The 27,628-nt window shown below is 36.1% G+C and overlaps 2 protein-coding genes across 3 annotated transcripts in view; one reads left to right on the top strand and one right to left on the bottom strand.

The window, feature by feature from the left end:
- Window positions 1-95: 95 nt before the first annotated feature.
- LOC144454023 (akirin-2-like) lies at window positions 96-6,685 on the bottom strand. Its single transcript, XM_078145428.1, has 4 exons — window positions 6,311-6,685; window positions 4,733-5,095; window positions 3,194-3,265; window positions 96-2,252 (listed from the first exon to the last, which is right to left on the bottom strand). Exons 1-4 carry the CDS (start codon window positions 6,483-6,485, stop codon window positions 2,242-2,244), a joined length of 621 nt encoding a protein of 206 aa, XP_078001554.1. The 5' UTR covers window positions 6,486-6,685; the 3' UTR covers window positions 96-2,241.
- A 2,788-nt stretch (window positions 6,686-9,473) lies between these two features.
- The window catches only part of LOC144453993 (protein mono-ADP-ribosyltransferase PARP4-like), a 55,547-nt gene continuing 37,392 nt past the window's right edge, over window positions 9,474-27,628 (top strand). For both annotated transcript variants that reach the window (XM_078145380.1, XM_078145379.1), the window contains exons 1-18: window positions 9,474-9,557; window positions 11,688-11,890; window positions 12,456-12,654; window positions 13,313-13,391; window positions 14,064-14,142; window positions 14,696-14,839; window positions 18,331-18,492; window positions 19,846-19,977; window positions 20,576-20,749; window positions 21,018-21,178; window positions 21,576-21,713; window positions 22,118-22,216; window positions 23,209-23,392; window positions 24,777-25,017; window positions 25,376-25,506; window positions 26,018-26,236; window positions 26,777-26,982; window positions 27,452-27,533. In XM_078145380.1, the coding sequence (XP_078001506.1) occupies window positions 11,762-11,890; window positions 12,456-12,654; window positions 13,313-13,391; window positions 14,064-14,142; window positions 14,696-14,839; window positions 18,331-18,492; window positions 19,846-19,977; window positions 20,576-20,749; window positions 21,018-21,178; window positions 21,576-21,713; window positions 22,118-22,216; window positions 23,209-23,392; window positions 24,777-25,017; window positions 25,376-25,506; window positions 26,018-26,236; window positions 26,777-26,982; window positions 27,452-27,533 (2,559 nt within the window). In that variant the 5' untranslated portion in view covers window positions 9,474-9,557; window positions 11,688-11,761. The remainder of the gene's footprint in view (window positions 9,558-11,687; window positions 11,891-12,455; window positions 12,655-13,312; window positions 13,392-14,063; window positions 14,143-14,695; window positions 14,840-18,330; window positions 18,493-19,845; window positions 19,978-20,575; window positions 20,750-21,017; window positions 21,179-21,575; window positions 21,714-22,117; window positions 22,217-23,208; window positions 23,393-24,776; window positions 25,018-25,375; window positions 25,507-26,017; window positions 26,237-26,776; window positions 26,983-27,451; window positions 27,534-27,628) is intronic.

The following is a 27,628-nucleotide window of genomic DNA, read 5'->3' as shown; positions in this document are numbered from 1 at the left end:
ATAAATATGTAACAAAGACAACAATCATCAAAAGTTGGCAAGACATACCATAAAGTCTACAATGAGGAGACAAGAAACAACAGATACTTTGTCCCAAGAAACTTTATTGGCAACTGATAACAAAGACATTGTGGTTTCTTTGTTATTTACAAACTGCCTACATTCATGACTACAACTACACTAACTTACAAAGTTACATGGAAAAAAATAAAAATATCACCACCACAGTCACTCATAGAACAGAATCACCATGGTAGCAAGTAACTTCTAAAAACTAACGCATAAAACAAAGTGTTAACAGGCTACTTAATTTATTTTCTAAAGTTTTAACTTTTATCAAAGTTGCATATTACAATATGCTCCCCTTCATCGTTAATCTGTCTCTTAGAACTTGTAGGTTGTCACAAAACTGCAGATTTCTCTTTCCTGTTTCGTCAAAAGCACACACTTCAAATGAAGAAAATGACAGACATGGTTGTACATATCTCGATATCATAAGAGTACATTAAAATGAATTCTCAATGTCATAGTAGCTCTAACTTTCATCTTATGCCCATTCAAAAATATTCCACCATCAATGAGATAGGCATCATCTTTTGTATCAGCTGAAGTATCTGTCTGCTAGTCATTAACATTGTGTTTACACAGTGGTCCGATAACTGTGCATAGACAGTATAAATGCTAAAGTTTGTCAACAATTGTAAATCTGTTGGACACACACAGGCTTTGATGATGCATGTTTCAGCAAGTACAACATGCAAGTTGAATACAGGAACAAAGATGACAAAATAGTTCCAGTGACAGCTGCTAAGGTTGTACAGACCTTTCTCTGCTAGCCAAACAGATGGTTGGGCAAGTTGTAGAAACTGTTCTGTTCTCACCTAGCCTAATCCCTTCACTTGGTGGATTTTCACTGGTGGATTGTCCTCTCAACACTTGCTTAGTCATTTAATATTTTACATTAATGAAGCAGTCAGCCAGAAAACAGGTTACAAATTCATACTAGGTTTTATATCTACCTGTGCGAGTGTCAGATGTCAATGGCATCATTATACGAGATAAATCAGTAAGGATAAAGTGTTACATAAACAGTTCACATACCGGAACAGCCAATCACAAAAGAAAAGATTTCACGATGGATGAGCGAGTCAGTTGGTATGTGAATTCACAATCTAACTTTGGGTTTGTTGGGCAAATATCTAAGGAAGTATTGATACAGTAGCACCAAGTGAAGTGTCTAGTCTAGTTCTCAAAATGCACAAAAAAGCCGTTGATGGTGTTGTCAAATAGACTATTGGTAGTTTAACACAAAAATAGTATGTCAAATCTTATAAAGTTTTTGAACACATGTAACTTTTGTCTACATATATTTGCTGCATGCATCATTTACTTTAGTGTTGTTACTCTTGCTCAGACTAGTCAAGTGAATAACCATAATGTGATGGAAGATTAATCAAATCGGTTCACATGTTTGTTGTCAACACACAAATATGTTGTCACAATTGCCTGTCCATTACACAGTTTGAGGAGGTGCTGACAGTCTTGTCACAAAAGCCACAAATTAGAGTAGCCCTCAAATGCCCCTCCCCCCATATACAAATTGTCACATGCATGCAAGCCGATAGAAGTACTCTCCCATCATATTTCAGAACTGCCTTGATCTTCTGTATCCATAGTATCAGTCCTACAAATATTTGATAGATTACAAATATACACCCCAACCCACCCAAACATCCCTAGATAATGTCCACAGGATAATAAAGGTTCAAAATAAAACATACATAAAGAGAACTAAAAATTTGGGTTTTTGGTCAACTTAGAACAAATTTCTATCTCTTTTGTCCGTCTAGATCAAGGAAAACAATGTAAAAATCATATATAAACAGTGGCAGTCTACTTAAACTGACTTTTGTGTGTGTGAAAAACATTTTGTTTTTAATGATAACCAAGTACAATTGCCCATGAATGGCTGAACAAAGCACTGTCCAGAGAATAGAAAACATGTAATAACCCTCTATCAGTGTATCTCGTGTCAAGACATTACCTAAGATCTACCTTGTGCAACTGGCCAGTATTTTTGTATGTAAATTTATACAACATTTTACAGTGTCTTATTGGTAAAATATGAAATAAAAAGGGTTATTGTAGTATACATAAAGTTTTGAGTCTTCTACTGAGGTCACTTGATGTGACAGCGTAGGAACTTCATGTCCTCTTCACAATCACTAATAGCAGAATACTTCAGGAAACATCTGTAAAGAAAAATATGTTTATCAGCTTGGCAAATCGAATGAATTACAGAGGTTATATAACACATGCAATTTTAAATTTTTTTAGCACTGAATTTTTTATCTGTCTTGGTCAACAATCCTGATCAGAATGACAAATTACATAGTTATGGCTGGCCTCTAGGTGGCGGTATCATCAGCCAACTATAGTTATCAACATCAGATACTTCAATCCCAATATAACCTGAGAGAATGTGATACAAGGGGCACCAAACTACCTAACATCTATGACTTATCATACTGCCACCTAGAGGTCAGCTGTAACTATGGAAGTTGTTCTTGTGATGACAGAAAACCAAAACAATTTTGATCACAAGCTCAATGCTAAAAGATGATAAATATACTTGGTAAAGTGAAAATGATTTAGTGGGGAGTTTCTTTTTATCAATGCAGTATGTAGGTAAATTCGCCAAAGATTGCATGACATTGTAAGGGACCACTATTTTGATATTTACATTAACACTGAACAAAGAGAAAATAGTTTACAACATTCCTAGCCTTCTCAACGACCAGCTTCTATAATGTAATCAAAACGAGGATAAATGGTAACTGACCAATAAGTTTAACCCTATAATACTTAATACACTAGCTTTAGTGTACAATCATTCTCTTTGGTAACACTGGTTTAATAAAGGGCCAATGAAGTAGTTTTGGCAGCTGTGCAGTGATGCTATCCTGAAGTACTCAAAGATTGTTTGGGTAGTCAGGGTTATCAGGTGGCAAGACTCAAGTACTTAACTACTACTGAGACATCTTCTCCAATCAAATATTCTCCAATGTAATATATATATTACATTCCCAAACTCTTTTGGGAATGTAAGCATGAAAGCAAGAGCCTGGAAATGAAAAACAACAAGAAAACAAGGTCTTAGTTTGAAATTTGAGTGGTATAACAATATACTTACAACTAGCAGCTGTCTCACCAAATCTTCTATGAAGTTGATCATGGTTGAACTTCAAGAAAGCTTCATATTGTTCTACAGATAAAAATTATGACATACACTATCAATTTCAAGGAGCAATGTGATCTCATCAACTACACTGAAAACATTTTGTTGAGGTTTCTATCATGGCTTCTGACCAACTTGTTATAGCGGCCCTATCTATTACAATCCATAATTTACTTAAAAGTTAGTGAGTTACCATTAACAAAAGAATATCAGGTCTTGCAAACAACAGTCATTGTAAATATCAGTAAGCTGTGCAACAAGCCGTCAAACTAGATGAGTTGAACCATTTCTTCATATGACTTATATAGATTTAGTTTTCCCACAGGAACTGTCTTGTATATATGTATATACAGTAACAGCAAATGTCAAATGATGTACGGTACTGCTCAGTATTTTTATGAATCATGGGATAATTTGCTTTAATTTAAATACTGGTCTTTTGTGAAGTAAGATGAATAGTCTGAGAAAAAAAATGAGTACTTTCATTTTTTCTCCAATTAACTTGTTCAATGTTGGTTCCCTGCCAAGTGTAATAATACAGCCCAAGGCACTTGAAACAGCTTACTGTCTCTTAACATCAAAATCCTGCATTGTATAATTACAATACATTATACCACCAAAATGGCAGCTATTTGTGGACTTCATTATCCTAACGATAGCAACATGAGAATGGCTGACTGGATGCACAGAGGTTATTAACTGCAGTGATGACTACAAGGTTATACCTCTCAATTCACATCACAATTTTCTACTGCCAAGGGATTGCACACTAATGCATACAATCCATTTCATATTACCCAGCGTCTGAAGCAATACATTACAGACAGTCATTATTATCAAAGTCATTTATTATTAATACATGCTCATCATGTTACTGCCATACTGCAACTAAAATGACTGATATTTCATTCCTTTGTATTTTAAAGTGTTACAAAAATGTTTCGATAGTACCATCATCTGTGTTGTAGTAAAATCAATAAGCATGTTCTTATCATTTCCGCATATTCCTTCTACCATCACCACTAAACAGAATTTTGAGACAGCAAATTAATCAGCTGAAGAGAATACAACTAACAGTTCAATGTGCCATCAAATAATAAGTTTGTTTACATCATCATTCTGAACAGAGGGACAGTTGGGTATTTTTTGGATCACTACTACCCCCTAGTTTATTTAGCTCAATAGATTTTAGTATTGAGCTTTATAATGTGGAAATGAATTATTTATTGGGTATACAATGTTTAAGTAACTAAAAATCAATACCATTAGATTATCAACCACCCCTAGCAAGGGTTCAACAAGAAAAGTGGTTCATTAACATAATAATGGACTACTTATTATGCAGGTAAACAACTCTGTGAACACTTGGCAAATGATGTAAACACAGGACTAGGTCAAATGTATGTGCAAAACACTTAGCCTTTTCACAAAATATGGAGAGTTTTGACAACTTATAAAATGTCAATGATCTTGACATCACTGAAGGAAACTTACCTGCAAGTTTGCATGTCAGTGTTCTGTCATATTCTTCTTTTATGTGTTCTTCTCTCTCTTTCAGTATTCTTTCACACAACATTATCACCTGTCTCAATGTAAATAGAGGTTGCTCTTTGCGGGAAGGAGATGTACTTGGTGACACTGGTGCTGTGACTGAAGGGGCGAGTGTCTGTAGTAAGTGACTACCATGACCAAGACTTGCTGAGGATGAGGGCGCCGATAATGATACATGTGGCATTATTGGATTTGGTATTTGAGCTTGACTAGTGGAAGTACTGCTGCTACTTGTAAATGCAGTTGCTAGTCTTTTTCGCCTTTGCATCCGTCTCCATTCTAGCATTACACTACTTGATAGTTGTTCTGAAAAGACATGAAAACATGAAACAATCTTTTTCAATGTCATTATATCTCATCTGTCTGCTTCAAGTTCTGGATAAAAAAAAAACAGGCAGATTTTTTACATCAAAGTCTGACATCAATTCCATTGGGAAATTGACAGTCTTATATGAAAACAAAGCAAATCTCTTAAAAAATTCCCCGGTGTGAAATTACAGTACTTTGGGAATAATGTACCAGGCCAACAGCCTAAGTGCTCTGACAAGGTCACACCCTATCAATGTATCAGTGATAAAGACTGTCAAAGCTGCAAATACCTATTTCAAACTAAGATTTGACATAACAGAGCAGTTGCATATATACATAAAGAAATAGCAAGTTTATGTTGAATTTCACCGAGAAATTCCTATTCAGAAATTGTTACAGAGGTTCATGGAGGTACATTCTACTGCCATGATTGGCTTTAGCCTATTTTAGGTGAAATTCAATAACCTTTGGCCGGATAACTTTCCCTATGCCCACACTGGATGATAGTTGATGCCTGCTGTTTTACATGTAAGGCATGGTTATCAGTTGTAAAACATGACTGTAATAATCAAGGATGTATAATTATATGACACAGTTCCTGACATCACAATTCCAAAAATGCATATGGGGTTCAGTCGTTAGCCTATGCATGGACCTATCTCCTTTGGGCTTTAAAACCTATACCTCCATGGCTTGCATTTGAAATCTGATATTCTGATTTCTGTTCAACTTAACCCGTCTCCAGGTGAGTGTACATCTGTACATGTGATATTCTTTTCCTCTGTATTAAGGACCATCTGAGAATCGGCATGTAAAGAAAAAGTTTACTTGCCAACAGATATTTGATCCACGAACAAAAGATTTCTGTTTAGACGACGTCAACTGTCGTGCCTGATGGTTACAAATTTCATTCCAAGTCACGCAAATGCAAAATTGGCGTTTACGGTTTACGTTGTCGTCTGCGCCTAAAAAAATTCGACGAATTTTACACTGAATAGGCAGCACATCGGAACATGCGATCCACCAGAACTATTTCTAGTACACAGAGGCGTAAAATGCGTTGCTAGAAAAACAATGATGTAAATCTCAACAGGCTGAAACTTGCAAAATGACGCTATTTAAATGATCTCGGCTTGTTTGGTCGATTTGAACCGTTTGGTTCGAGTACAATGGCCGCAGTGGCTTCAACTCTTTGTCTCCTTCCGGTCTTACCTGGTGTTAATTTTGGCGAAATCTGACCAAAAGGTGATGGTTCTAACTGATGTTGCTTTGTCTGTGGCGTTGTTGGTGGTATGAGAGGCACACATCTTCGTCTTTTTGGAGACGGCGATGGACTATGTAGTGGATCGAAATCTAATGTCCGTTTTAACGTAGCACCACAGGCCATTTTGACTCTGTGAGGATAGCAGTCTTTTGCACCAAAAACAACCCACAAACGACGACGCGTTGCACAACAAAACAAGTACGACCGGTAGGACTATTATTCCTGAGTGTCAATATGATATTTCTGGAAAGATTCTGCAAACGAAACAGTCGATGGTGATGGATAATCCAACCAATACAGCACTACCATCCACACAACGCAATCTTCGAATTTCAAGATGGCCTCACGATGAAAACCTAAACATTATACAGCCTCGTTTTGAATGAATGAACTAACCGTCGATATCAAGGCATGCATGGGGGCGCAACAGGGGTGACAACTGCGGGTTGTCTTTTGTATTACATTATTTCTATGAAAAAAAAGAGCCAAGACAAAAGAATAAATGAAAATAATAACAAGATCCGGTAATCCTATATACATTGCTATATAGAACCTCAGATTTAACCAACACAGTCAACATCCGAGCAAACCAAATGCATGTTAGGGAGCCTTCATAGGGGAGGGCCGGGGACAGTGCAATGAGGATGGGCATGGAGGGGAGGGGGGTTCAGATTAGGTCTCGGGAACAGGGCCACATCTAAGAAAATGAAATCAAAAGAGGGTTATATTTTATTATAGCTAATTTTATCATCTAACGTTGTATTGTGTTCTGGTTTTGGCATCCATCAATTGCCACTACTACGACACCACCTTTGCCCCATGTCACCGCTGCCACTCTATCACCGTGCGTACAATGCCAGCCAATGTTATTTGGAGCGTTAGGAGAGGAGTGAGTTTCATAGGAGAAAAAGGAAAGGGGAATGTGTTACACATTTGGGATAATGTCATGAACGGGGGTAATGATCTCGGGCCATTCAATGTGAATAGATCATCTGTCTTGTCTCTGGCCAGGGGATCCTCCACACAGGCACTTGTTTCCCGAGATATGTATCACTATCAGAATGTTTTTGTCAGAATACAATCAAATATCGATAATATTGACATGTTTAGCCAACTGTATATGAAAGGGGTAAAATTACACTTGTTTCTATGATCGCGCAACTTGTAGAATTGAAGGAAGCGTACAGTGCCATTTAATGATAGTCGATGTCACAGTGCAATCTGATTAAAATCTGATGTTAGATAGGCTGGTTTTCCTGTATTTACCTTTATTTCATCGTTATTGCGTCTTTTACGTTAGTTTTTTTTCCCTGGACGAACGCCTTTTCTAAAAAAACTAACGTAAAAGACGCAATAACGATGAAATAAAGGTAAATACAGGAAAACCAGCCTATCTAACATCAGATTTTAATCAGATTGTGTCACAGTGGTGGCAGCGGTGGAATAGAATCACCACGGTTGAGTACCAGCAGACCGGTTACTTTTAATTGGACATTTACCCCCTGGGGAGGGGTTCATGAAATTGATGGAGTGTCATTTTCTTTTTAGAAAATGGACGCGGTGAGGCCGGGCCACATTGCAGACTGCGTTTAATTCTCCACCCCTTTGTAATTAATGAATGCACCTTGATCATATAACGTAGCTCTGGATGTATGCGCGTGCTCCGACAATACCAGGGATAATGCCAACTTGTTGGTCTGAGTTATTGGATCGCATATATCAATGATATGTAGAGGCATAGACCCTCCACCAACATGGTGAAGGTGGAGGGTCTATGGTAGAGGTGAACAGCTCTGAGATTACACAGTTTGTTTTCTTTTGACGTACAGCTACATGTAAGATGATAGACTTTGATATTAAAGTTTTACCACAGTATAAATGATATAAAGTAGATATAAATTGTATATAAATACCACCATAATTGTATTGAACTGTACTTCTGTAAAAACAAACAAACAGTGTTTTGTGACGTGTGTTTGCTTCTAAGTTCTAGAACACTAATCTAGAGTTCTAAACTCAGGTATTACGTATTAAAAACTTCATTACTAATACCATTAATAAATTTTTTAATACGTAATACTGTACCAGTTTAGAAGGCTCTAGACTATAGAACACATGTATTGTTTCCCCGAGATATGTATCGGAATGTTTCTATCAGAATAAATCTTGCGATGAGTGGACTTGCGCAATCACAACAATTTATCAATACTGAAAAAAAATAATCAAGTCTGAACCAGCATGGAAAAATATTGATTGAACACAAAAATATTGAACACAAAAATATTGATTGATTGACCCTAACCCATAGTTGGTTACATGGTAAATGCAATGTCGTTCATATATTTAACATTGATGGTGTTCGGAGTCTCCTTCCACCTTTTTCTTCTGTTATTTTACCCCTTTTATATACAATTAGCTAAAACACGTCAATATTATCGATATTAATATTATTATCAACATTTTATGGTATTCTGATAGAAACATTCCGGAAAACAAGTGCCTGTGTTCTAGAACCTACGTGAGAGACTACCGTATAATTAATCGCATATGAGACGAGTCACCGGTCTGTTTTATTTTATGTAAGGTAAACATTTGTAATACTAGAGTCTAATACGGGTAAAATGTTCATTTCTGAAATTCATTATTTCATTCATAATGCAGTTATTTTGTACAAAATGTCAACTATTATTCCAAAAAGTCAGATTCTTTATTGGTTAATATACATTATTATGTAGCAGTACTTTAATGATGGAGACAGATTATGATGATGATGATGATGATGATGATGATGATGATGATGATAACAAAATTGGTATAAATGGTATTTTATATATATCAACGTACGCGTAAACAAGCAAGACGGGAGCAAAAGCAGTATTATCCGTGCCAAGTCTAATTTGCATATGAGGTTGTTGACCTTTGCCCCGATAACAGCGTTGTCAGGTCACCCGGAAGTTTATCATCACACCTTGTGTCATGTCACCGTGCACCAGCCATACAGTCATAACTTAGCTTTCACATGCTATCGACGCGTCACACGCAACAAGGAACTATGACGTCATTTTCTAAACGAGGAAATTGAGTCAGCAAAACAGGTCCACTTGTCACCACTGAGCTAAACTGGTTAGAGCCAGGGTATAACTCTGTCATGTATTAGCAGTGTATAGCACATCGCAGATAACTCACCGAAGTACGGTAGGTAACACTTCTCATACACCTTCTCTAGATTCTATCATCGAACTTGCAAGTTGCAATTGAAAGTTAACAGTAACATCTCTGATCTCATCAACAAGTGGGCTTGTAGGTTATACACTTTAAACACCACAGCTTTCGTTTCGGTTGGATGGTGAGCTTTATGGTTGTGTGGTCCGCTTCGGCACTTAGTCAGACAGTCTGATTGAGGGACAGCATACTGCATGCAGCTATAGTCCGACTCGAGTCCCGTCTGCGATTTCGACGTCATCATGGTCATGTCCATTCGCATACAACAGGACTAGAGTTAGTCTAGTTGCAATGAATTTGAGCATTTTTGGCTCCAGGGTTTGCACTCAAAAGTTTTGAGTGCAAACCCGGAGTGAAAAAAGATCCAAAATAAAAAAAATAAAGCTACGATTATTGCAGCTAGATCTAGACCCGCCCAGGGACGTAGGATGTGTTTCTACGTTTCTACCTCCATGATAACCCGACAATTTGCGAAAGGTGGAAGTTACAGTATTAATGTAACGTTATAACGGTTTGTTCATGAAGACGTGAGTTTCATAAATCCACAAAACCACGCGGAAGTAAACAGATTCGATTCACATATTACATATTTATTTGCCCACTTTTCACTAAACCATAGAAAAACGTAACAATTAAATTGCTTGCTGAAAGATCTAGGTTTTATCTTTATCTTGACTGCCATATGATTTTTCCACAAATCATGGTCATTGGCCAAATAGGGAAGGTGAATTGGTCAATACAGCTATGAATAGCATTTTACAGAAAACGAAAGGTGGCGTCATCAACACAGTCATGGAGTGACATGACATGCACGTACATGCTGTGTCAGCTCTTTCTCTGTATTACCAAAAACATTCATGCTTACAAGGTACATATGACATACTGTTAAAATTATACCAGCAGTCACTTTTAATGATCAAACGTTTGATAAGAGTTGCATTCTATGTGATATTAAATGAAAACCTACATCATACATGTAACATCTGTCCAACTAGTAGTAGTATCGACAAAATCTGTTGGCGGTGCAATTTATCTACATGTATGCTACTTTGTGAGAGAATTACTAGTAGTGTAAAATCTGGAAAGTGAAAGTGCTCATAAAAATATATGGCCTAGACCCTTTTGCTTTTTTTTTCAGCAGTTCGACTATGTCCTCTCTATAGACCCTTCATGCTGGCAAATTTTGACTATGTCCCTTGATCAGGTGTTGAATTCTGCCAGCATGAAGGATGTAGGCTCCCTAGTATAGTAAAGTCAAAAGGTGTACGTACGTGTATTATTGTTATTATCGAGTCAGAGATGATTTGGACTTAGATGGCCTACTTTGGATTAGGATAACATTTAGGTGGAAAAATTGGTTGTTTGGCAGAGATATAGAAAAAGTTGGTCATGAGCAAAAGAATGATCCTATGTAATCCTCATAGCTTTTCTGATAAGATAACACTAATGTGGTGAATGTGAATGAAACATAACCCTTTAAAGACCTTTGATTCAATTCTAGGTTCAGGTATCTAATAGTACTTATCTCAATCTCTATCAGTAGAGCTAGGTTCAGGTATCTAATAGTACTTATCTCAATCTCTATCAGTAGAGCTAGGTTCAGGTATCTAATAGTACTTATCTCAATCTCTATCAGTAGAGCTAGGTTCAGGTATCTAATAGTACTTATCTCAATCTCTATCAGTAGAGCTAGGTTCAGGTATCTAATAGTACTTATCTCAATCTCTATCAGTAGAGCTAGGTTCAGGTATCTAATAGTACTTATCTCAATCTCTATCAGTAGAGCTGGAACTCTATGGATTACATAGTATCATTCCTTTATGCTGGACTAATTTTTTGTATAGCTCTGCAAGACGGCTGTTTTCTCGCCCAAGTTTTAATCTTAATTAGAACTTTGGTCTTTAAAGGCCCATAATTCAATTCTAAGTTTCATGAAATGCTTACTGTTAATTCTAGCATTAGTAAAGACAGTACATGTATATGCATCAGTTGTTTTTCCTTGACAGTAAAGAAAACCTCCAGTCCTCATAGAATACAACAATAATGTTGGAGTTCTTGTAAAGGCATGGAAATACTAAACTACAGACAACGTTGTTTTTACAGACTTTTAAAGCTTGATGTATATCCAGTTTTGCGAATAGAATCATTGGTGAGTGAAAGTACAGGTACAAGAAACCATGGCGATCTTCAGTAATTGTCAGATTGCCCTGGAGCTTAGTACTAGTGTACCATTCAAGAAGAAACAAGAACTCAGAAAGAAAATCACAAGCAACGATGGTGTTGTCAGCTATATATTGACCAAGAAGGTAAGTTAATTGTAATAATACATTCTTGTACCGTGACCAAGGGCTCTTATTACTTACAAATAATGTTTCTCATGCTGAAGGTCGACTGGCTTTGTCAAACTGTCCATTTGGTGCCTTTACAGTGAAAATCTCATAAGTAATAAGAACATTTGGTTGTGGTACAAGAACATATTATGAGTCTTATGACTATGTTTTATCAAACTGATGAATGTGTTTAAGGAAGAAGGTAAGTTGTAAACTATCAGTACATCAAATGTACCTTTGAGAAAGGTTACACACAGAGCTATAGGAACACACAGTGTTTTTGCTAAGGTTTGGAAACGTTTGTAATCATGAGGATGGGGTGGGGGTGGGGGAGAGAAAGTGTTACGATGAGAAACAAGTAAGGCCACCCTAAACTAGTTCATTGGTTGACACTGTCATTCAAAAATTATTTCATGATATAGTCTGCCAAATTCAACTTTGAAGGATGAGTCTGCTGCAGTGACAAGAAGTTTCAATTCAAATTTTCAAACTTAGATGAAAGAATATTAATCGAAAACAATATTTTCATTTGCATGTACAGAGCACCTACCTTGTTGTCAGCAATCCAGAGAAGGCTGATACTTCTTACAAAATGAGACAGGCTGTCAAGTATGGTATCCCTATCATTTCCATGGATTTTATCCATGATAGTGTGGAAAAGGGAGAACTACAAGATGCTGATGGATACATTGTTTATGGACCATCCAGGTCTGGGGAGTTTAGTTCTGGAAAAATTGTTGGTAAGTTATCTGTAGTCATAAGAATTCTTATAAAAAACTAATGATATGTGGGTGATGTCATGTTACTTATGGTGTCACCATGTTGTCTTTGTTCAGTGATGTTACTGTAATAAAACTAAGTTGAATTGGAATATGTAATAATGTAAGTTTATTTAAAGAAACTGTAGTCATAAAAATTCTTATAAAAACTAATGATATGTGGGTGATGTTATGTTACCTGGATGATCTTGAAGATTGTTAGCATAACTGGACTTAGCAGCAGCTTGATAGTATTAATGTAATCTTTTTAAAAGACATGTTTAATTTTGCTGCAATGTGCTGTAGGTGGTATTTTGACAATAATTTGACCTGGCCTTGGAACTTTGTCAGTCTGTTGATCTGTGTCACCTTAATCTGACCTCTGTCAGTTCAGAGTGCAAGTATCAAATGACCTTATGACCTTTGGAATTTTAGAAATAGTGTATTTTAAAATGACTAATATCTGCTAAAATCTTTGTAAGAACAAAATGATTTAAATTACTCTTTGTTAATTAAGTCACATTCTGAAAAGTTAGAGAAAAATTGAATATGTAACTCATAAAAACAAAGATGGCCACCTGACAATCTTATAAAACAGTTCACTGTTTGACTCCATTCAACAACTATTTCACTTTCATAGCAAGTCAACAATTACAACAAAGAGATCAGAAGAAGAAGAAGAAAACTACGCACTCAATGTTCAACATCAATAAATTTAGGTGAGTTGTTTCAATTATAAAATAAGTTTGTATATAGTGCTTTCCCAGGCTGCAGGCTGTGCTCAAAGGGCTTTTGTTACTCATGGCATGAACCTATATTAAGATACTGGCCCATTGTACTTCCTACCATACATACATTCATACATACATGTACAGATGTAATCATGTTAACTTTCACATGTGCACACACACACATACACAGACACAGATATGCACCATGATAGACACAGAGACACACAATGTGAAACACAGACACAAAGTTACATGTATGCCATGATCCACATATAGACACACAGTGTGATACACAAACACAGAATGTTCCATGTATGCCATGATCCACATATAGACACACAATGTGATACACAAACACAGAATGTTCCATGTATGCCATGATCCACATACAAACACACACTGTGATACACAAACACAGAATGTTCCATGTATGCCATGATCCACATACAAACACACACTGTGATACACAAACACAGAATGTTCCATGTATGCCATGATCCAGACAGACACAGACACACACAGACACAGACACAGACACAGACACAGACACAGACACAGACACAGACACAGACACAGACACAGACACAAATAGATTTACAAGCAACTTTATGTATCTAACTTTGTTTATGAATATTCTATATATTTTATTCTTCTATCTAGAGTGTGGAAGTACCAAGAGGAGAATTCTCCTTATTTCGATGAAGACAAGTATGAAATAGCTAAAAGTGTATTTCTGATGGTAAGTTAGTCTTGTATTATTAGCACAACTGATGTTTAATAGTGCTATAGTCATGACAAAGTGTCTGTCTGTCTGTCTGTCTGTCTGTCTGTCTGTCTGTCTGTCTGTCTGTCTGTCTGTCTGTCTGTCTGTCTGTCTGTCTGTCTGTCTGTCTCTGTCTGTCTGTCTGTCTGTCTGTCTGTCTGTCTGTCTGTCTGTCTGTCTGTCTGTCTGTCTGTCTGTCTGTGGAATTGTATGTGTAAATGACTTAAACTTAAAATAAAAAAACACTTGACTGATTTCCTTGCTTTTTGGTTGGGTCATTACTTTGACTGTCTTGTTGGGAAATTGTTCAAATGAAAGTGATTGCTGCACAAGACTCTGATTTTGGTTTTTTTAAAAATTTGATTTTGGTTAAAAAAAAAATTGGGCCAAAATTATTACCCTTTACCAAGGTCTTTTTGTGTTGATGTCTGACACTTTCTTCTATTTTCTTACACACTGTTCATTTTAGATCATCAGAGATTTTCACCTTTAGTGAAATGATATTTGTTATTTATAAAATTAATTTCAGAAAGTTGATAAGAAGACAAAAAGTATATCATTCTGTGTGTTAGAGATTCATACTGTGTCTAAGGCAGATTCCAAACTTAAACCAAATGACAACGAATTTAATTTTCGTGTGTTTTGTCATCAAGGAAAACTATCAGAAATGAAGGTGAGTTTCTTTTCTTTGTTTCACAAAACATCTTAAATTCCTGTTAGGGTATTTGATATGCCACCAGGCAAACTAACAAGAAGGGTATTTAATATGCCACCAGGCAAACTAACAAGAAGGGTATTTAATATGCCACCAGGCAAACTAACAAGAAGGGTATTTGATATTCCACCAGGCAAACTAACAAGAAGGGTATTTAATATGCCACCAGGCAAACTAACAAGAAGGGTATTTAATATGCCACCAGGCAAACTAACAAGAAGGGTATTTAATATGCCACCAGGCAAACTAACAAGAAGTGTATTTAATATGCCACCAGGCAAACTAACAAGAAGGGTATTTGATATGCCACCAGGCAAACTAACAAGAAGGGTATTTAATATGCCACCAGGCAAACTAACAAGAAGGGTATTTAATATGCCACCAGGCAAACTAACAAGAAGGGTATTTAATATGCCACCAGGCAAACTAACAAGAAAGGTATTTAATATGCCACCAGGCAAACTAACAAGAAGGGTATTTAATATGCCACCAGGCAAACTAACAAGAAGGGTATTTGATATGCCACCAGGCAAACTAACAAGAAGGGTATTTGATATGCCACCAGGCAAACTAACAAGAAGGGTATTTAATATGCCACCTGGCAAACTAACAAGAAGGGTATTTAATATACCACCAGGCAAACTAACAAGAAGGGTATTTGATATGCCACCAGGCAAACTAACAAGAAGGGTATTTGATATGCCACCAGGCAAACTAACAAGAAGGGTATTTAATATGCCACCAGGCAAACTAACAAGAAGGGTATTTGATATGCCACCAGGCAAACTAACAAGAAGGGTATTTGATATGCCACCAGGCAAACTAACAAGAAGGGTATTTAATATGCCACCAGGCAAACTAACAAGAAGGGTATTTAATATGCCACCAGGCAAACTAACAAGAAGGGTATTTAATATGCCACCAGGCAAACTAACAAGAAAGGTATTTGATATGCCACCAGGCAAACTAACAAGAAGGGTATTTGATATGCCACCAGGCAAACTAACAAGAAGGGTATTTGATATGCCACCAGGCAAACTAACAAGAAGGGTATTTGATATGCCACCAGGCAAACTAACAAGAAGGGTATTTGATATGCCACCAGGCAAACTAACAAGAAGGGTATTTAATATGCCACCAGGCAAACTAACAAGAAGGGTATTTAATATGCCACCTGGCAAACTAACAAGAAGGGTATTTGATATGCCACCAGGCAAACTAACAAGAAGGGTATTTAATATGCCACCAGGCAAACTAACAAGAAGGGTATTTCATATGGCACCTGGCAAACTAACAAGAAGGGTATTTAATATGCCACCAGGCAAACTAACAAGAAGGGTATTTAATATGCCACCAGGCAAACTAACAAGAAGGGTATTTGATATGCCACCAGGCAAACTAACAAGAAGGGTATTTGATATGCCACAAGGCAAACTAACAAGAAGGGTATTTGATATGCCACCAGGCAAACTAACAAGAAGGGTATTTAATATGCCACCAGGCAAACTAACAAGGAGGATATTTAATATGCCACCAGGCAAACTAACAAGAAGGGTATTTAATATGGCACCTGGCAAACTAACAAGAAGGGTATTTAATATGCCACCAGGCAAACTAACAAGAAGGGTATTTAATATGCCACCTGGCAAACTAACAAGAAGGGTATTTGATATGCCACCAGGCAAACTAACAAGAAGGGTATTTGATATGCCACCAGGCAAACTAACAAGAAGGGTATTTCATATGCCACCAGGCAAACTAACAAGGAGGGTATTTCATATGCCACCAGGACTAACAAGAAGGGTATTTAATATGCCACCTGGCAAACTAACAAGAAGGGTATTTGATATGCCACCAGGCAAACTAACAAGAAGGGTATTTGATATGCCACCAGGCAAACTAACAAGAAGGGTATTTGATATGCCACCAGGCAAACTAACAAGAAGGGTATTTAATATGCCACCAGGCAAACTATCAAGAAGGGTATTTGATATGCCACCAGGCAAACTAACAAGAAGAGTATTTGATATGCCACCAGGCAAACTAACAAGAAGGGTATTTAATATGCCACCAGGCAAACTAACAAGAAGAGTATTTGATATGCCACCAGGCAAACTAACAAGAAGGGTATTTAATATGCCACCAGGCAAACTAACAAGAAGGGTATTTGATATGCCACCAGGCAAACTAACAAGAAGGGTATTTGATATGCCACCAGGCAAACTAACAAGAAGGGTATTTAATATGCCACCAGGCAAACTAACAAGGAGGGTATTTAATATGCCACCAGGCAAACTAACAAGAAGGGTATTTAATATGCCACCAGGCAAACTAACAAGAAGGGTATTTGATATGCCACCAGGCAAACTAACAAGAAGGGTATTTAATATGCCACCAGGCAAACTAACAAGAAGGGTATTTGATATGCCACCTGGCAAACTAACAAGAAGGGTATTTGACATGCCACCAGGCAAACTAACAAGAAGGGTATTTAATATGCCACCAGGCAAACTAAAAAGAAGGGCATTTGATATGCCACCAGGCAAACTAACAAGAAGGGTATTTGATATGCCACCTGGCAAACTAACAAGAAGGGTATTTGATATGCCACCAGGCAAACTAACAAGAAGGGTATTTGATATGCCACCAGGCAAACTAACAAGAAGGGTATTTGATATGCCACCAGGCAAACTAACAAGAAGGATATTTGATGTCCATCATGACCAAATATGTAGTTTCTGAATTTACCCTGTAATGTAATATTGTATGTTCCTTGGAAATAATAATCTGAAACTTTCACTGTTATATTTTTTTTACTGGCACCGGTCCCTTGGGAGGGATTTCTTTAATCACATAATCTTCAAATATTTTGAGTATGTTATTTATCTTTAGTTTTGTAAAGGAAATTGTCTCCAACTGTTAAATTTTTCCCCCAATTACTAATAGTCTCCCAAGACTTATGGTATAGACAGTCACCTGACTGTCACCTGACAGTCACCTGACCATTTTGCAATCAATCTCATTTCACACAAAAGAACATACATGTAGTTGTGTTTAAACAAAACAAAAAAAATCATTCAAACAAAGAATTAAGAAAAAAGCGTGGAGACTTCAGTAAGTCCAGTTACCTTGTTACACAATTAAATATTTATTGGTCACTGTACAAATTTTGAAATAGAGGTGACAGTACAAATGAACCATTTTGGAATCCAATATGGCTGCTGAATACTGTGTTACTGTATGGGGAAATAATATGTTGACAATTTCCTTGTTAACAAGATGGTGACCCCCAAATTTCTGGATTATTTCAAAAGGACAGGAACAAGTTGAGATTAAAAAAAAAATTATTGTCCAGTGAAATTGGTCGCCAATGTGCAATCATAGGCTGTTAACATTATTTTGTGGAGAGATTTCAGTGTTGATATTTCTCTACTATTTTCTTTGTTTAGAGTGATTCATGTGGCACCAAAGACTGTCGGTACATACAGAACAGTGATGATGCACTGAAGTGCTACACATACCTATATCAACAACAGACAAAAGAACCAAATAAAATGGTCAAAACCGATATAATGATTTCCAGGAAAATTGGGTCTGAGAAATTCAGGAAGGTAATGTTGTAATATAATGATACATGTTTCCCTGTGTTCTGGAAGTTGTTCCTTTGATTTTAATTCCTCAGCATGTATTCCATGCCATATCCTATGTAACTCTTACATGTGTATAGAATGAGTTTTAGTAAAGTTTAGCAAAACGTAGTTCTGTTCTTTTATGATGGAAATACATTTTCTTCATTTGGCTGGGGAAAATACAAAGAACATAAGGGACCTCATTCAAACCACTTATGTAATGAAAATACAAAGAACATAAGGGACCTCATTCAAAACACTTTTGTAATGAAAATACAAGGAACACAAGGGGCCTCATTCAAAACACTTTTGTAATGAAGATACAAGGAACATAAGGGGCCTAATTCAAAACATTTACTTCGTGAAAATTCATCTATATTGGTAAAACTATGAAATGATTAGAACTTAGAAGTAAATATTTTTTCAGACACATAACAGAAAATTGTTGACTGATCAAGTCATCCTTTGATTGACCCATTATTTATTATATGTGACCTCGTGGACATGTGATTCAAAATAATTTGTCAAAGGTGCTGGCATGTTTAGACAGGCCTTCGCCTCTGTTCAATGATGGTTTAAACACTGGAGGTAATAAATTACGTCCTATTATTTAAAATCATATAAGTCCTTTCATCAAAGAAATGTCATTGTTGCTAGGAAACCACTGACAGAAAAATAATATCTGCATGACACCTAGTGTTGGAAACAGTATACTGTTTAATAATTATAAAAGCCAGTTTGACGTGCCACTGATACACAACAATTTCTTGTGACATAACAAAATCTGTTGTTCCTCTATGCTTTAGTCTGGTTGTGGCTTACAAGAAAAAGAAGTTTTTATTAGCTTGACCCACACCAAAAACAATGTTATTTGGGGGCACACTGATTGTGAGGCCTAAGCCAATTAGGTTGTTTTGCTTCATAGAATTCCACTTGAAACAGTTGTTTGAACTAAAAACTGATTAGTATGTGTTAGAACATATTGTAGTGTTTGAACTGAAATCTGAGAGAGTTTAGTAAGTGTTAGAACATATTGTGATGTTTGAACTGAAATCTGAGAGTTTAGTAAGTGTTAGAACATATTGTAGTGTTTGAACTGAAATCTTAGAGTCTAGTAGGTGTTAGAACATATTGTAGTGTTTGAACTGAAATCTGAGAGAGTTTAGTAAGTGTTAAAACATATTATGGCATTTGCAAGTGAAATATGATAGTTTAGTAAGTGTTAGAACATATTGTAGTGTTTGAACAGAAATCTAATAGTTAGTAAGTGTTAGAACATTTTGTGGTGTTTGAACTGAAATCTGATAGTGTTATTTGATTGTCTTTTTCTTACAGCTGATGTTAGAAAATGAAGAGGCTGACATGTCTGCTGGAGTGACATCATTGGTTCAACTAATCTGGCAGGAAGCTACTGGTGAACTGGAGGAAGTATTACTTAATCCAGTATCAACACTGAAAACATCTAAGGTATTTATTCATAAAATAAATGTATTTCCAAGGATAACCTACGGAACGAGTCCCATTTACAATGATACAATTATACATAAACACCAAAACGTGGGGAGTAATGATAGTACACTTGAAAATAAGACAAGGCAAATAATTACATATTAAAAATAACTATAAACTTTTGACATTACAGTAAAATACTCCAAACACAGCAACTGAAAAGTGGAGTTAAAAACCATCAGTCTAAAACAGTGTTATGAAGTAAGGTCATAAAAAAGGTGCAGGTTCTAAAATGAGCAATGAGCAATTTCCTGCTTCTGATTAAAGGCGAGTATATTTTGACATTTATATGACTGCATGCCACTCTCTAAAAAACAATGTGGTATTATCTCGGGACCAGCAAGTTACACCCTAGTCTGGCTGCTATACTTCTTGGGCTATTCTGCTTACTGTAAAGTGACCGAAGATTGCCACTGAGGGCGCTATCCTTAAGTCTGTTCCCAGACCGAGGTACTCAATACCTGCAACCCCCAAAGCACAGATCCAAGGTCTTTACTACAAGACTAATCACGGCACCCCCTTGTAATTTCATTTCACAATCTTTGTCCACATGCAGGTTCAGAAAGCAGAGTCCATATTGCTACAACTGAGGAGAGCTATTGACAAAGGTGAAAGTTCGTCTGAAATCTCCAAATTGTCTGCTGAGTTTTATGCAATGATACCACATAAATCACAACAGTTTACCATCGACAACAAGAGCCTGATTGCCAAGAAACAGGATCTCTGTCAGGTAAAATATTGAAAATATTTCACAAAACACAATGAAAAACCTTGATGATGAAAATGGTTGTGACATTAACAAATACTGAAAATGGTTGTGACATTAACAAAAACTGAAAATGGTTGTGACATTAACAAAAATGTTATTCTAGGTGTAACAGGAAGAGTGATATTCAAAATCTCGAAACAAGGACTCAAATGAATACTAATTAAAATAAAATAAACATATCCACATATACCAACAAATTTGGCATTATAATTTGTGTTTTATTTCTCAGCTGATTAAAGACATAGTGAGTGTAAGTGAGGCAACTAACTGGTCAGTTAGAGAAAGTCTACTCGCCAAGTACACAGCATTGAGATGTCATATTAAACACCTGAATGACAGTAATATGGATTATAAGAATATTAGAAATATGGTTGTATCAAGTCAATATGGGTAAGTTTTGGTTATCACACATCTCATTGTAAAATAGAAATTAGTACGTCTGTAGGCAAGCTTCATTTTACTACACAACTCATTGAATAATAGACATTAGTACAGTACATCTGTTTTATGACACACATCTGTAGGCAAGTATAGGTTTTATCACATAACTCATTGAAAAATAGAAATTAGTACGTCTGTAGGCAATGATAGCAGCTGTATCTGTAGGCAACTGTAAGATTCTTTAAAAATCAGAAAGCACGTAAACTCAAAATTTATTACTATAATTTATCAATGTATTATTAAAAAAGTTTGTTTGTCAGACGTGAAATTGGACTAAATTGTGTAGAAGTTTGTAACAGGAGACTTTTTTATTTGCACCAAGTAACAAATTTGATACATTTTGTAGAGACACTGATGTCAAGATTGCAAACATCTATGCTGTCAGCAGAGCAGTGGAGGAAAGTGAGTTTGTTGAGCACCTTGGCAATACCAAATATCTATTCCATGCTTCCAAACCAACAAACTTTGTGGGCATTCTGTCAAGGTAAGGCAATTTGATGATCTCTGAAAATTGTGCAGAATGATTTTTTTTCTTTACTTTACTAACATCTTAGAGGGAGAGAGGGAAGGAAGGAGGGACAGACAGACAGACAGACAGATTGACAGAAAGAAACAGACCGAGAGACAGACACAGAGAGGCAGAAGCAGACTGACAGAACTGGAATGAACTGGAATGACAGTAATAGTCATGCATATTGAGGGAACAGTGTTGATATTATGCCTTTTTTCTGTTTCCCCATTTTTGTTCTCAGTAAAAAACTTACAGTTGTGTAAAATGGCTTATAGTGATAGATAGGTATAATCCATAGAGAACGGACACTTGCCATGTATTTGGGTTACACATATAACTAATTGTAATGCCATATCATAATGTTACTTCCTTATCAGAGGATTATTACTACCCAAAGTAGTAGTAGACGACTATGGTGGGAAACGAACTGATCCTGGAATGTTGGGACATGGAATCTACTTTGCTGATTCCTCAAGGTACGTTGTAAAACTGAATACTTTGGAAATGTTTAAATACATCTCTCTCACTTCATATAGACATGTAGCACATGGAAAATCTTGATTAATTTTAGCTAATCAGAAAGAAATTTTCTAAATTATAAAGGACAGTAAAAATGTTCATATCATTTAGTCCAGTGCTGCAAGCATGGCCAACAGAATACTTAATACAGAGGTTAGACAATGGCTAAAGTTATGGCTGCAAGCATGGCCAACAGAATACTTAATACAGAGGTTAGACAATGGCTAAAGTTATGGCTGCAAGCATGGCCAACAGAATACTTAATACAGAGGTTAGACAATGGCTAAAGTTATGGCTGCAAGCATGGCCAACAGAATACTTAATACTGAGGTTAGACAATGGCTAAAGTTATGGCTGCAAGCATGGCCAACAGAATACTTAATACAGAGGTTAGACAATGGCTAAAGTTATGGCTGCAAGCATGGCCAACAGAATACTTAATACTGAAGTTAGACAATGGCTAAAGTTATGGCCGCAAGCATGGCCAACAGAATACTTAATACAGAGGTTGGACAATGGCTAAAGTTATGGCTGCAAGCATGGCCAACAGAATACTTAATACAGAGGTTAGACAATGGCTAAAGTTATGGCTGCAAGCATGGCCAACAGAATACTTTATACAGAGGTTGGACAATGGCTAAAGTTATGGCTGCCATATCAAACTGAGTTCAACAGAAAAATATCTAGTAAACAAAAGGTTCAATTTCTCTTTTTAAAACAAATAAATTTAAGTGAAGCATGGATTGTTTGTTAAAGGCCAATGATTCAATTCCAGGTTCTCACATTAATGTTATCTTTATTTTTAGTTGAGGTACAAGGTTTTAGTTTGAGTCATCCATTTTTCTATAACTGTGACTGACAACTGTCTTTTCCACATAAAGTTAAATGCTCATCTACCATGGGCATTTAACATGAGTAAATCTGACTGTGTTTTCTTTTCTTTTCTCAGTACAAGTGCCAAGTACACATCAGCCAGCCAGAAGCGAGGTACACGACTGATGTTAGTCAACGAGGTCGCATTGGGACAATGTCTTGATGTTTATAAATATAATACTGAGATGACAGGACCACCAAATGGATATCATAGTGTTCATGGTGTGAGGAAGACTGAACAACAACCATCAGATTTCAAGGTATGAGTTAACTTAACACAATGTGTGTGATATACATAGGCAATGTTTTCTTAACACAGTGTGTGATATACTTGGGCAAGGTTTTCTTAACACAATGTGTGTGATATACTTGGACAAGGTTTTCTTAACACAATGTGTGTGATATACTTAGGCAAGGTTTTCTTAACACAATGTGTGTGATATACTTAGGCAAGATTTTCTTAACACAATGTGTGTGATATACTTGGGCAAGGTTTTCTTAACACAATGTGTGTGATATACTTGGGCAAGGTTTACTTAACACAGTGTGTGTGGTATACTTAGGCAATGTTTTCTTAACACAGTGTGTGATATACTTAGGCAAAGTTTTCTTAAAACAATGTGTGTGATATACTTAGGCAAGGTTTTCTTAACACAATGTGTGTGATATACTTAGGCAAGGTTTTCTTAACACAGTGTGTGTGATATACTTAGGCAAGGTTTTCTTAACACAATGTGTGTGATATACTTGGACAAGGTTTTCTTAACACAATGTGTGTGATATACTTAGGCAAGGTTTTCTTAACACAATGTGTGTGATATACTTAGGCAAGGTTTTCTTAACACAATGTGTGTGATATACTTAGGCAAGGTTTTCTTAACACAATGTGTGTGATATACTTAGGCAAGGTTTTCTTAACACAGTGTGTGTGATATACTTAGGCAAGGTTTTCTTAACACAATGTGTGTGATATACTTGGACAAGGTTTTCTTAACACAATGTGTGTGGTATACTTGGGCAAGGTTTTCTTAACACAATGTGTGTGATATACTTGGACAAGGTTTTCTTAACACAATGTGTGTGATATACTTAGGCAATGTTTTCTTAACATGACATGTATTTGTGCACATGTAGAATGCCAGGCCCAGTTATCAATATGATAATGATCTCATAACTAAAAACATTTCAAATATTCCATCAACTTTATACTGTATCTTAAGATATCATACTCTGACAAGATAAATAACAATGACATTTAAAGTGGCCATATGGATGAGAATTTGGTATTTATTTTGGATTTTTATTTGATAAAATAGCTTCACTATGTTTTTCTACTTGAAAAAATAATGTGAAATAACATATACCAAGTTCATGTTCACAACTCAATAAACTGCAAAACATTAAACAATGTATAAAATGTTTGTTATTGTACGTACAATAACGAACCTTTTACACTTTTTGCATCTTTTTGCAATGTATTGAGTTATAAACACTGACTTGGTCAATCTTCTTTCACATTATTTTTTCAAGTAGAAAAACATGGTGAAGCTGTTTTATAAAATAAAAATCCAAAATAAATACCAAATTCTCATCCATATGGCTACTTTAACAGTCTTGTTTGTGATTGCTATTTTTCTTTGACAGGATGATGAATTTGTAGTGTACAACACAAACCAACAAAGGATCAGATTCTTAGTGGAATTCACTGTGAAGGATGATGCATACAAACCAGTACCACTACCTATAAAGGAAAAGACTGATACGAAAGGGAAAGATGATGACGATGATGATGAATCTGAATCTGAATCTGAATCTGATATCAGCATTGGATGGTCAGATGACACCTATAGCTCCAGTTCTGAGAGTGAAGACTTTGAATCAATTGGTAAAAGTTGTAATGATATATTTCTGTGCCTTCAGCACCTCTGACAGTGTACCATATTGTCAGTCCCCAACAGGCGAAGCTCGGAGGGGACTACTTGTCGTAGAAAGTCATAGAAACTTGTACCTACAGAATTTGTTACATTGGAAAGTTCAAGGAACACCATATTGTTACTCCAAGATGTAACCACAACCATACGTGTGATGTATTTTAAAAAGATTATCAATTTGTTTTTGGAGAATAATTATGAGAATACATTTTGGTCTAAAACTAAATAAATAACATAGAGTGAAATTGGTGGAAATTGTACATTGAACAGTTTGTATGAAATATTTATAATTATTTTGTTGTTATCTTTCAGATCTTGATGACATACAATCCATCACTGATCCCATGTCAAAAGTTCAACCAGGTTTAATATCAACTGGTGATGAACCAATACCACTGAAATCTGTTCACATCAAAGCCAAACTTTTAGATCTTGCAGCTCAGGTATTAAATTAACACTTAGTTCTGTCAGGGTTCATACACTCCTGGTGGAAACTCATGGATTTTTAAAGGACTCCTGGAAGTCTATTGACTTGAACAAGTTCATTGTCACAGCAATATGATATTAATTTTGTTGTTTGCATGCAGAGCTAGACAATTGGTTGTATTGCGTTCCTTTGTTAGCAGTCACAAAAATACCATCACCTGTAAGAATGTAGAACAGTGGGCCATCTGTACAATAGATTCACATTTGTGAGTTATGGTTAGGCAAGGAAGAATATATTTAGACTCCCTAGCACAAACTTGATTTGTTATGGTTAGGCTAAGGTTAAGGAGAGAATATATTTAGACTCCCTAGCATAAACTTGATTTGTATTGTCTGCGATGAGTGAACACAGTCACATAAAATCAGAGAATGTATCAAAATGACAGTGGTTACCATGTGTGTTTACCTCAGTCAAATACCACCATCTTATACCCATAAACCACTAATGATGTACAATTCTGTATCCAGGTAATTGTGATGCAAGCCTACACCAATGATAGCAACCAACCAATAGAAGCTAAGTATGTGTTTCCATTGGATACCATGGCAGCTGTGTGTGGCTTTGAAGCATTTATAAATGGTAAACATATCATTGGAGAGGTAAAAGAGAAAGAAACGGCACACAGGGAGTACAAGGAAGCTATCAGCAAAGGTCATGGTGCTTATCTGATGGATGAAGAAACACCAGTAAGTCTTCTGCTAATGTCTACTAACAAACCAGAGGGACTGTAGAGTTTCAACAAGGTGGCATGGTGATTTTTATATCTCTGCACACATTTTTTAGCAAAACTGAACTGATATGGTTGAGTAGTGCTATAGGCATGGTGCGGTGTCTGTCTGTCTGTCTGTGGATGACTTAAACTCAAAAACCACCAGACCGATTGCCTTGGTATTTAGTCCATATATCAACTAAAGTGGATCATTACATGTTGTTGGAGTGATTGTTGTTATTACATTACTCAACCTACAAAAATGGCTTGAGTTTCTGTAATTCGTCACCTTGACGTCAGACTTTCTAATAAAGGAGATATGTTTTCTTTTTGATAAACTTTATTTCTTTGGAACAGCTGGAGTTAAAATTGGTCTTTTCAACTTCTTCTGAGAGTCAATTTTGTTATATTTTTTGTTTGTTTGATTAAAAAGTATCTACAGAATTTTTCTTGTGATGTTAAAAGTAATTGCCCCAATTCTTTGACATTCAATTGACAATTCTATTTTTGTTTGTAGGATGTCTTCACAGTTAGTGTTGGCAATTTACCACCTAAAGCCAGTGTAATGATCAAGATTACGTACGTGACTGAACTAAGTGTGGATGGTGAAAAGATATTGTTTCTACTACCTGGTAGTGTTGCACCTTGGAAGAAGGACTCTGCTTTATCCCAGGAAATACAAACTGACGTCAAAACAGTCAAAGTGGATAAAGAAGGCCAAGGGTAAACAGAAAAATTATGACTTTACCTTAAAATATTTGTGCTTTTGTTAATCATTAGCCAAATAGAAGTAACTTGTAAGGATTGAGTGAATGAAGAAGTGCAGACGATTAAGAATTGTTCAGTCTGTTAAATCTGGTAACCATAGAAACAGAAAAAAGATATTCTCTAATGCCACATTTTAGAAAGCCTATACCATAGATATACTATGGTCCTGTTTCCTGGTGGTAGGTAACTGAAAATAAAACATTCTACTCAAAAATATTTTCTAATTATATGAAATGCCATATAGAATGTAAATATGGGATCATTATCTAATTTGTATTTGAATTACCATCCTGCTTGTTGGTGGTAAACAACTTAACATATAGACATCTACTCATAGCTAAAAACTGAAATATTTTTTGGAAACTGTTTTGTTAGATATAATGGCTTACTTTGATTTTATTTTTGTCTTGAATCAAATTTACAGAAGTATATCTATCCAGATATCCATTGAAATGCCCTTTGACATAAGGTCAATTGAATCACCAACCCATCGGGTCAAAGTTAAGGTAAGTGTATCATTCAAATATCCATTGAAATGCCCTTTGACATAAGGTCAATTGAATCACCAACCCATCGGATCAAAGTTAAGGTAAGTGTATCA

This window comes from Glandiceps talaboti, chromosome 3 (genome assembly GCF_964340395.1).
Source record: "Glandiceps talaboti chromosome 3, keGlaTala1.1, whole genome shotgun sequence".
Lineage (NCBI taxonomy): Eukaryota > Metazoa > Hemichordata > Enteropneusta > Spengelidae > Glandiceps > Glandiceps talaboti.
Note: the sequence above shows the minus strand (reverse complement) of the source record. Positions and strands in the feature narration are given on the sequence as shown.

What these genes read in the sequence shown, in the direction of transcription:
- LOC144454023 (XM_078145428.1), bottom strand. Translation starts at nt 6,485, where the DNA reads ATGGCCTGTGGTGCTACGTTAAAACGGACATTAGATTTCGATCCACTA. An exon ending in TTCGCCAAAATTAACACCAG is followed by an intron (nt 5,096 to 6,310) that starts GTAAGACCGGAA and finishes ATGTCTTTTCAG; the next exon opens with AACAACTATCAAGTAGTGTA. An exon ending in ACTGACATGCAAACTTGCAG is followed by an intron (nt 3,266 to 4,732) that starts GTAAGTTTCCTT and finishes TTTTATCTGTAG; the next exon opens with AACAATATGAAGCTTTCTTG.